General features: G+C 26.5%; 1 protein-coding gene across 1 annotated transcript; it reads left to right on the top strand.

Moving 5' to 3' along the window:
• The first annotated feature begins 9,613 nt into the window (after positions 1-9,613).
• On the top strand, positions 9,614-12,020 carry LOC114192433 (isoliquiritigenin 2'-O-methyltransferase-like). The gene is made up of 4 exons (XM_028082150.1): positions 9,614-10,072; positions 10,159-10,472; positions 10,561-10,625; positions 11,563-12,020. The coding sequence occupies exons 1-4, from the start codon at positions 9,636-9,638 to the stop codon at positions 11,857-11,859; spliced, it is 1,113 nt and encodes a 370-aa protein (XP_027937951.1). The 5' UTR covers positions 9,614-9,635; the 3' UTR covers positions 11,860-12,020.
• The last annotated feature ends 419 nt before the right edge of the window (positions 12,021-12,439 follow it).

Here is a 12,439-nt window from a genome sequence, read left to right as displayed (position 1 = left end):
CTCACAACTATATAACAATAGAATAATGAAACAACAAATGAGAGAAATATTCAATATTATTACCACACAAAGAACACATAGAGCATAAAACCACCTCTTTCTTTTGAATCTTCAAAGCAATATGTAAACGATCATACAACAATTTCCAAAAACCAAAGTTTTAGTTGGTGACACCTCATCCAACCAAATCAATTTTCCCCAATCCATACATTCCATACAAAAAGCATAAATCTCTTTTGCAACTTTTTGAGAAAGCACACCAGTATCATACAGGATCGTATTAGGTACATCATCATCTTCATTAACCATTAAAGTAGAAAATTTACATAGACTAGCAACAAAATAAGGAAAGTTTCAATGAGTACCTCTTAGGCCGAACTAACAACATAGTATAACTTTACTTTGTCAAAATAAGGAGTTCTAACCAATTTAGATATACAAATGTCAGAACACCAACAATCATTCCAAAAATTAATACAATCACTCTTACCTAGTGTCCAAAAAGTATTTTCAAGAACGACATTATATGCATCCTTAATACTATCAACACCTAATTTCGTCCGGGTGAATACATTTGTTTTGTTAAAAAAAAAAATAAAAAATAAATAAAATAAAATAAAAAATAAAAAATAACAAAAATATGTTTTTGATTGATGGTAGGTATTTTAACTTTATAATTCTACCATAGTAAAAAAAAAGAGGAGAGAATCTAATATGTCTTTAATTATCACACCCTTTTCATTAGCCCAAAAGTTTTGTACATCCTTTTCCCCATTGTTTGCTATTTACACTCCACATATGACATGTTAGGGAAGGACATTTTATAATCTCTGTTTTTAGAGGAGCGTATAATATTAAAAGCAATATTCTTCGTAATAAGTCGAATAAATATCTTGAATTTATGGTTATGTGATGTGTCTCATCGAGTTTTTTCATTCAGAGAAGATATTATTTTAATAATTAGAAGCAAATATTCCCGATAATAATGTTTTTTAGAGAACGGTACGATTTTTAATAATTGGAAGAGAATATTCTTGGTAATAATTAGAATCAATTATATGAATAATATGTTATGATTTGATCAGGATCTTCATGTACCGGTAAATATATGATTATAGTAATTACAAGCAATATTTTGTTAACAATAATTATAATCAATATCCTATATATTATGCGACGATTTAATTTCTATAATATGTTTCATCGGGATCATTCCTTCCTTGTATATTTTATTATAATTGACTAGGATTTCAGTGATATCCCAAGGTGTCTATATAAGCATAAACCTCTCCCATGCAAGACACAGACAAAAAAAAATAAAAAAATATCTCTCCTTTTTTATTACTATAGCACACACGCAAAAGTGGGTCACCTTATTATCCTTTAAATCGGTTTCGCTCTATTCGTGACCCTGAAAGGTAAATTCTAAATTCTTTGCTCCTAATGTTATTCATGTCCTGTTAAGATTTGCTATAATAACAAATGTATGATTGATTAACTCATATGGCTAAATGTGTTTGGGATTTGAATGTTAGGTGATTTTGGATTTGGGTTCGTCATTGATATGTCCAACCTTTCTCTTTTCTTTTATTTAGGATGCCATTATTTTGGTAATTATAATTATAAAAATAAATAAAAAATAAAAATGATATTATTATTTTTATATAAGTATTGAATATCATATCAAGTCTTGGACTTGCTTGATAATCATAACACTCATTCATAGGCTTTTAATTTTTTTATTAAAAATAATAATAATAAAAAATAAAAATTATAAAGTTATTTTTGAATATCATGTCAAGTCTCGAATTTGCTTGATAACTAGATCTTTTATCATGTTGAATCTCAGATTCTCTTGATATTAATAAATATATATATATATATATATATATTAAAAATTAAAATTTTAAAAAATAAAAATAATATCAAACAACAAATATTTTTATAAAGAACTACGTTATCCATGATTTTCCATAGGAGTGAGGTACAATCATCGTCGGGTCAAAAAAAATAAAAAAATAATTTTGTTTTTAATATTTATTATTTCTGTATGTGTTTTCTTTTTTTATTTTGTTTGATTTTTTGGGACAACAAATATTTTAAACATCAACTCCTATCTTGCACACTTAATTAAAGAGAGAACTGTCTTAAGACGGGCATTGCACTGCAGGGTGTTAATACCTTCCCCACACGTAACCAACCCCCAAATATAAATTTGGTTTTGAAGACCATTTTTTTTAAGGTTTTTCTATATTTTTCCATGATAAACTATGGTGACGACTCCTCTGTATTTTTCAAATTATTTTCTTCGTCCCACTGCGACCTCGATTGTGACAAATACTATGCCAAATTGATGACGATTTAAATAACATATATTTCTTATACTCATACTTAAGAAACTGAATATGCTTGAGTTCGGTTCAAGTCATTTTGCCATAAGCAAAATCCCAAGCTAAACGTAGCATATAGGTTTTGTTCTCCGTTTGAATATTAGTAACCTATAAACCACCATTCACCTTAAAATCACATAATATAGATCATTTAATAGTAAACAATCCCCATTTTTGTGTTTCTCCATTCTAAACAAAATTCGGAATCCTTATTGCACCTCAAGATGAAGCTTAATAGACCATTTGTAAACCTTGAAACTATAAGACAATAAGTCAACAATTACTGAATTTACTAGCTAAATTTTTTCCATCATATTACACAACTTCTCTTTCCAAGAAGCAAGTTTATTATGAACATTATCAACATTCATGAAAACCAATACAGTGCAACACTTGAATTAAGAAATGTCAATTGATGATATCAAGAGCCTTGGTTATATCAATCTTGATGGCTACATTACCATCCTTAACCTCTTTAGATATAAGAACTTCATAACTAATATAATATTTAACACTTCTACTTTTAATGAAACCATTTTGATTAAGGAAAATAATCCTACTAGAAATCATCACTTAGTCTATCAGTTAAATCTTTTGTAGTGATTTTGAAACAAAAATTAACCATTGTTGTAGGACAAAAATAAGTTATATGTTCTACCCCATTAACTTTAGGAATAATAGAAATAATATTCAAATTCATACTAGGGAGGATTTAACCTTGCCGAAATAATTGTTGTACAACTTGACAAAAATCAACACCAACAATATCCCAAAAAGAATGATAAAAACATCCACCAAAGCCATCTAGACCACAAGCTCTATCATCATTAAGAGGAAAAATTGCATGTTTTACCTCATCAAGATCAGACCATTTAATCAAAAAATTATTTACATCATCAGTGACTAGAAAAAGAATATAAGAAGCAACAATAGACTAATAACTAGAAGATGAATATTAGTACAAAAAGACAAAATAGAATCTTCAATCATATTTGGATAAGAGATAACTTTATAATCATGACACAGCTTAAAAATATCTCCTGCATTAATCCTCTTACAAACCACGACATGAAAAATTACAGTATTCTTATAAATAACCCATTTTTATACCAATTCATTTTAGTATTTCCCTTCTAATAAATAGTCTGACAATCCCTAGCAAAATTTAAATATTTTTTATCTCAACCTCATTAGCAAAACATTCAAATCACATAAACAAACATTCAATTTAATCCCCATTTATGTTTTTTCGTTTCAATTTAGTACCTACTTATGTGTATTTGATTCAATTTTGACCTAATAATTTTTAATAATTAAAATATTTTTTAATAAAATTAAAAGTAATTAAGTATAAAAGTTTTAAAAAAATTAAGTATTTGATATTTATATTAAAATTTAGTGGTAAAAGTCATTTTATTAAGTCATTTTTAATAAAAAAAAATAGCATAACATTCATACCAATAGAAATTTTGATTTAAAATTAGTAAGAGACAATATTGTTCTATTTTGAAAAAAAAAACAAAACATGAGTACTTAATAAAAAAATAATTAATAAAGTAATATGTTAAAAAGTCGTTTTTAATAAAAAAAATATTAGTATAACATTTATACAAATAATAAATTTGGTCTGAAATTGAGAGAAGCATTATAAATATTAGTACTTAATTTTGTAAAAATATTTATACTTAATTATTTTTAATCTTATAAAAAATGGATTACCAAAATATTTTAATTATTAAAAAAAATTTGGGACAAAATTGAATCAGATACACATACTTAGGTACTAAATTGAAACAAAAAGACATATGTGGGGACTAAATCGAAATCAACACAATGACATCTAATAGTGACACTGACACGTGGCATTACAATGTCACGTGGCACTGGCAATGCCACGTGACACACACAAGGACTTGACACGTGGCATTTTAAATTTTTTTTCAAAAAAATTTAAAAATTTAAAAAAAATCAAAAAAACTACAGATTGACACGTGGCACGTTGACTAATGGCATTAGTCAACTCTGTCTGAAAGGGACCTAATTGAAGCAATTTTCAAAAGTTGGAATGCAATTGACATTTTTTTAAAACCGGGTACCTATTTGACACACTAGCCTCAAACTAGGTACTATACGATTAATTAAACCAAAAAAAGTATTTTATTGTTAAGTACAATTTCTTTTTGCGAAAGACTAAATTCTCATAATGTTTTTTATAATTTTGAATGCTGTTTGCTGCATGAATTCTGTTCTTTGATCAACAAATTTTTAGCAATATTTTCTTCTAATTTTATGGATTTTTATATCTATTTATAATAAATTACTTCATTAAAAAATTATAATTTTTTATAAACTCATGTGAATATAAATTTAAAAATATATTTAATTTAAAATTTAAAAATTAATTAGAAATAAAATGTTTTAATAATGATTATAATAAAAAGAATAATTTAAATATATTATAATTATGGTAATATAAATATTATCATAATAAAATATTGCAATTCTGACTTCTTTTTTAACATTAATTTTATTAAATGTATATTTACTGGCTTAAAATAATTTATGTAATCATTTTTTGTGTGCAATAAGTTAGAAAAATAAAATTAAATAATAACATGGTTACAAATGAAAATAATTGGAAAGAAATTTAATGTAAATTTGAATATTAGTAATATGAATGTAAAACATTTATATTTATTTGTAAAAATATTATTTTAAAAAATATTGAAAAAGTATATATATATATATATATATATATATATATATATAAATTTTTAATAGAATTTTATAAAACATTTAAAATAAAAAAGTATAAAATTCAAAAATTCAAATTTAAATTTAAATTCAAATTAGATAATTATTTGTTGAAGTTGTTTGTTACTTAAATTAAAGTTAATAATTAGAAAAAGAATTACTAATTAATAAAAAAAAATTTGAAAAAAGTTAATAAATTTTTACTTTTTATTTTTATTTTCTTTTGATTTTTTTAATTTTTTATCTCAAATTTTTTGTTTAGAGTCTACTATTGAAGTTTTGTTTAACAAATTATATTTAAGGAGACAAATTTGGGTGTTGACTCTTATGAATAAAATTGCAAATAAAACAATTCTTAATTATTTTTTATTATTTTTATCTTAATTAATTTTAATAAAACATTATTTTTTAAAATATATATTCATCTTATAAATATTTATATTTTTAAATAAATAAATAATGTACTTCATCTAAATAAACATAAATTTAGAATGTATTACTTTATAATATTAAACCGTAAATATAAATATTGTTTTTTCTTGTATACATATAACAATATTTTTCTTCACTTTTAAACTTGAAAAAAAAAAAAACAGGTCATAATCGATTGCATGGAATAATATTCTAGCATAAAGTGTTATATATGTGATTATCGGTGGAAAGTAGGGGTCAAAATGAGTCAATTCGGCTCACACGGTTAGTCCATTATGGATTGAGTTAAAAAAAAGAACAATTCAATTGGGCTTACTTTTTTGTAATTGAGTCCAATTTATCACATATTAGTGGGTTAATTAGTTAGCTCACTTACGATTTTTTTTTACAACTTATTTTATAAAATTTATTGCATTATAAAAAGTAGGGATGTAAAAAAAATTTGTATCTGCAGATACAACCCATAACAGGTAGGAAATGAATATTTAAAATGGATACGGGTATTGTTTATACCCGCATGTTAACGAGGGGTACAAGTATCATAGTATCCGTACACGTGGATACTCGTACCCACTACACTCTAATTTAAATTAAAAATTAAAAAAATGATTAAAACATTAACATATTGGTTTTGAATGAGTTATTTTTTATCAATTGGTTTTAAAAAATCCCCATTTATTTGTAAACTGTCATTCAACACTTTAAATGGGTTATCTGCACTTTGTTTGAAATTTATAAATGTTATGCATTGTATTTTTATTTGAATTTATGATTAAAATTTGTTGTTAAATTAATTTTTTTTCTTTTTGTAAATATCCACGGGTACTCGTGGATATATGTGAATATTAAAAAAATATGCGGATACCCGTAGAACGGATACCCTAAATGGATATAGGTACGAGTGCAGAGCGGATATTTATCCAATGGATAGGGTACGAGGGAGTTACTATCCATACCCTACCTACCCCGTTAACATTCCTAATAATGAGAGTGAATCAACTCAATTTATTTTGTATAATAGTGGAATCAAAGTGTCCACTTAATGCTCGAAGTATTATTATAAATATAGTAGTTATTAAAGTATCAATGTATATAATTTCACAGACAAATAAATCAAACAATCAAACAATTATAGAACAATATTGTAGTATTTAAAAATATGAAATTGTGAACCTATATAATTATAAGTAGTAAATAATTATAACAAAAGAAAATTAAAAAAATTGTAAGAAATGGTTGGTGGGTTAAGTGGGTCAATCCACCTTCAACCTGACTCAAACCCATTTAACTTGTGAGCTATGTGAACCGGGTCCAACTAAACCCACTTTCTAAAAAAATAAAATTTTATCAACCCAACCTGACTCGAACCTGTGGTGAACCGAATTAGTTTATGGATTGGAACCCACTTTTACATCTCTAGTGGAAAGAGTACTTATAAAAACATGTCAAAATATATCCACCTAAGATCATATTATTATTTTATTTTAATTTCTAACTTATTACACGAAAAATTATTATATAAAATATGTTAACCAAATAAATATACACATATCAAAATTAATTTTACAAAAAATAACAATAATTTTAATATTTTATTATGATAATTTTTCTATTATCATAATTACAATATATTTAAATTAACTTATTTACTATTATCACTTTTCGAATTTTTTATTCCCCATTAACTTATAAATATTAAATTAAATTTATATCCACATGAGTTTATAAAAAATTATAAATTTTTAATATAGTAATTTATTATAAATAAATATACAAACTTATAAAACTATAAAAATGTTGCTAAGAATTTGTTTCTAAAATAACTATAAAGATAACTCAAATATATTTACGTAAAGGGTATATTAAGAAATCTATTCTTATTAAAATCATTATATGTTTTTTCATCACTAACTTGAACATTTGAGCAACTACAGGTACCACCTCATTCTATCTAATCAAGGAGTAGGTTCAAGGATATCTCAGACATTTCAGCATAAATAAACAAGACTTCTTAGGACAATTTGGTTTAATAAAAGAACAACAACAATAAAAATAATTATAATACTATAAATAAAAATAATAATTTTCATCAATATTATCAAAGAAACTCTAATCAATATCAGTCAAAAAATAGAAAAATCTTAAGTAACATTACTAAAAAAAAATTCTAACTTACGTTACCGAAAACAATATATCCAATTGGTATTAGTTGAACAAATTATAATTAACTTATCCTAAAATAATTTTAACTAATAAATTGAAAAGGAATTGTTCAACATTACTCCGAAAAATATTTTTAAAATTGACAAAAGAAACCTAACTAGTGTTAATGGGAAAATAATTTTAGTCTAATACCAATCCGTTAGAAAATAAACATGATGTACTTTAATATAAAAAAAAAAAAAAACCTTCGCTAATATTTATAAAAATATATTAAAATTACTACAGTCAAGCCTTATCAAACAAATAATATTTTGGTATTAGTCAAGTTTACAACCGCTTGGCCAGAATCAGGTTAAATTAAAATAGATTAATAATTTATTTAATTAAACATTAAAATATAAAATAATTTAAAATATATTTTTTATTCTATTATTTTAATTATGCAAGTATCTATTTGTATTGTTACTTAAAAAAAACAATGATTAAATATTATATATATATATATATATATATAAGTTAAAAACCGAAAAATAAAAATTACAGGACGAATCATGCATGAGTTTCGTATCGTTTTACTACAATGACCGGTCCATTCTACATTGTTTTTGACGAATTAATCATGGACGGATTAATTTGTTTTTCACTCCTAAAATAAGAGTAAATAATTATAAAGTATACAAAACTGCTTATTTTAAAATACCTATTTTTACTTATTAAAATAACTCATTTGCAGGATGACAAATGGTGGAGAGGGATGCATCTTTGATTATGTCAATTCCATATTAAGAATTAAGAATTCTTCGTCATGGTTCCATTTTTATATATAACGAATAAAACTTCTTTTGTCAATTTGCATCGTCAACTAATAAACTTTGATATGCATCTATACATATATAATTACTCTTTTAAATATTTTGTTAAAATACTCTTTGATATATTTTTTATTAAAATTTCAAATAGGTCCCTAAATTTTTAAAATTTTAAAATTAAAATAAAAATAAAAAAATAAAAAATAAAAAGAATGAGGAGTTGAGACATGATATATATTTAACATTGTTAGTATCCTATTAACAGAAATGATCTAATTATAATTTATTTTCTAAAATATGGATTCAATTGAGACTAATCAAGATTTGGAGTCCTATTTGAAATTTTGGTACAAAAATATAACAAATAGAATATTTGAACTTAAATATTTATTAAATAATTTTTTTATCAAAAATAAAAAACACAATAAAAAATTAATTTTATCAAATATTTAATATTATATTTAAAGTATATAAATATTAAATGATAATTTTTGAAGGTCAATTAATTATCAAAAAGAGTAAATATAATTAAATGTACGTAACTAAGTTACGAAAATAAAGTGTAAAGAAAATTTATTATAAGTATTTTGATTATAAATGTTTTAACAATTTAAAATAAAAACAGATACAAATTTGATACCTGAATAAGGCCGGGGACAAAGGTATATATATATATATATATATATATATATATATATATATATATATATATATATATATATATATATATGCATACTCAACTCCTTAACAAAATGTGTTTAATTTTTTTTTTCCTGTTTGAAAGCATGTATAATGAATAAGGAAATTGATTTAAATGAATTTCTCCTAACAGCCTTGCTTATATGCACACACCACGCTAAAAAATTAAACCAACAAGACAAAGACTCGTTATTGTTTACTTTTTTCATTATAAAAAAATGATGTCAAATGAATGGAAACCGGGTCAATATTCCGTTGCCCCAAAGAAAAATTACAAGTGGACAAGGCAAAGTCTTCCATCTACACTACAAACAGCTATAAAAAGAGCACACTCATACCAATTAAGCAGACACATTGTAACCAAACCAAAAACCAAAGATTATCAAGAATGGGTGAATCCAATGTTGTTACCAATAATAACCTCATTACAACTTCTCCTAAACTAAGTGATGAAGGTGCTCGTGTATCTGCAATGCTGCTTAGTACTGCTGTGGTGTACCCTGCAGTTCTGAATGCTGCTATTGAGCTCAACCTGTTTGAGATCATAGCCAAGGTAACACCACATGGTTCGTTCATGTCATCTCATGAAATCGCTTCCAAGCTCCCAAACCAGCACCCTGATTTGCCTGATAGGCTCGATCGCATGCTGCGTTTGCTTGCTAGTTACTCTCTTCTTACCAGTTCAACACGCACCACACAGCATGGTGCCACAGAGACAGTTTATGGACTCTCACATATTGGACAATACTATGCCACTGGTGCAACTACGGGCTACTTCGCTTCGTTCGCATCCTATCTCTCTTGCCCTGCACTCTCACAACTTTGGTAAATATTATACACTTTTTTCATAAACTCTAAATAATAAGAACGAAAGCTGACTTTGCTCCAATGGTTTTAACTCTTGTTCTCAGGTCGAATTTCAAGGAAGCAGTGGTTGATGCAGACGTTGATTTGTTCAAGAAAGTTCATGGGGTAACAACGTACCAGTACATGGAAAAGGATCCAAAAATGAACCAAATGTTTATCAGGGCAATGGCAGATTTGTGTGCAACAGATATGATTAGAGTACTTGAAATGTATACTGGATTTGAGGGAATATCAAGGTTGGTTGATGTAGGAGGTGGAAATGGACAAAACCTCAAAATGATAATCTCCAAATACCCTTCCATTAAAGGAATTAATTTTGATCTGCCCCAAGTCATTGAGAATGCACCACTGCTATCAGGTAGCCTGACATATTCAATGTTTTGTCATATATCAAAAGGGTTATAGAATGATATAATTTCCATTCTAAACTTCCAAGTTTTGTTAAGGGGTTGAGCATGTTGGAGGAGATATGTTTGCAAGAGTTCCAGAGGGTGACGCCATGACACTAAAGGTTACTATATACAAATATTGAATTAATCTAATTTCATTTTTACCTTTCAATAATTTTAAGAAATTTAATACCGGATAATTGAACTATTTATAATTTAATTTTTCTAATTTATTAAATAATTAGTTTTGATAAAGTAATTAAAATATTTTAATTTTTAATTTTTTTATAAAGTATTCCATTTCTATTATAAGAAGAACTCAATTATATTTTTGAGTCCAACTTAACTTAGTTTGACCTTTAATTCAGTACAACTCATCTTGACTTTCGATTTAAGTCGAGGTTTGACCCGCTTCACCTTCGGTTTAGCTTGACCTTTGGCGGAGCCTGGTCTATCTTGACCTTTGGCCTAACTTAGGTCGGTCCTGTTGGACCTTTGATCCGACTTGGTCTAGCTCAACCTTCAAACTAGTTTGATTCGGTACGACATTCTCGGGCCAACCTGGTTTAACTTTCGATCTGGCTCGACCTTTAGCCCGATCTGAATTGGCCCGACTCGACCTTTGGCAAGACCTAACTTGGCCCTACTCGACCTTTGGTTTGGCCTAGTATGCCTGGCTTGACTTTTGGCATGTGTAGGCACGACTCGACTTTTGACCCGGATTGGCACGGTTCAACTTTAGTCCGTACTGGCCTGACTTGTCCTTTAACTCAGTTTGACCTTATGCTCGACCCAATTCAACTTTTTGGACGTGTAGACTCTTTTTGTGCTAACGAATAAATTATGTAACTTATTTCAATTTTCTTCTTAATAAATTTCAAATTCTACTATTTTAGTTATTTAAAATACTTTTTTAAAATTTCTCAATTTCATTTTTTTCTCATCCAAACATATTATTTTCTTTAAAAGAATTTTAAAATTTTAAAATAAATAAATTAGTCTTGTAAATAATTTAATAAGATTCTAAATCTTTTTCTGTGTTTTATGATGTTGGTTTAGGTTGTGTTGCACAACTGGTCTGATGAGAAGTGCGTAGAAATTTTAAGCAATTGTCACAAAGCACTGTCTGGAAATGGGAAAGTGATTGTTCTGGAGATCATAATGCCAGAAGAACCAGAAGCAACCGAAGAATCTCAGCTTTTTTCGTCCCTGGACAACCTTATGTTTATCACAGCAGGTGGAAAGGAAAGAACTGAGAAACAGTACGAGAATTTGTGCAAGCTCACTGGTTTTTCAAATTTCCATGTTGCTTGTCGTGCCTCCTCTGGGCCGGGAGTGATGGAATTCTACAAGTAGGTTAATAATAGTGCACGATTTTAAGATAAAAGTGTGGAGATCAAACATTAAAGACCTTCATGTGAGGTGTGGGTACCACTTTCTTGTCCACTTTCCATTTTCATGTGATGATGTAACGTGTGCATATATATATTCTCTTTCAAAAGTAAAACTAATATATATATATATATATATATATATAACGACATTAGTATTTCTTTTGTCTTAATGTATAATCATTGCATTCTCTTTTGCTTAGTTCATATCTATGCCTATGTTCTGGTTATGCTGTAATAATGACATTGCAGAAGAGGTTCTGGCTTTTGTTGCTGTTAGTTCAGACGCCTGTTCATTAAGGATATTTTTCTAATATGAATGAGTTTTTTTTTATTTTATTTCCTGTTTTAATGTTAAACTTTTAAATTTTATTATACAAGTTAAGTTCCTTTTTTGTAAAAGGATCAGAGTACAAGTGTTTTTATATAATTATTTGCTGATAAAAAAAAATTAGTATGAATTTATATGATCTTAAACAATATTTAATTAATTTAATTGATTGAAGAGTAAAAGGCTATAAGACTAAGTTGATCCGCAAGCTGCA

The sequence above is a fragment of the Vigna unguiculata genome, chromosome 7 (assembly GCF_004118075.2).
Source record: "Vigna unguiculata cultivar IT97K-499-35 chromosome 7, ASM411807v1, whole genome shotgun sequence".
NCBI classification, from domain to species: Eukaryota; Viridiplantae; Streptophyta; class Magnoliopsida; order Fabales; family Fabaceae; genus Vigna; species Vigna unguiculata.
This window is presented reverse-complemented; position numbering and strand designations above follow the sequence as displayed.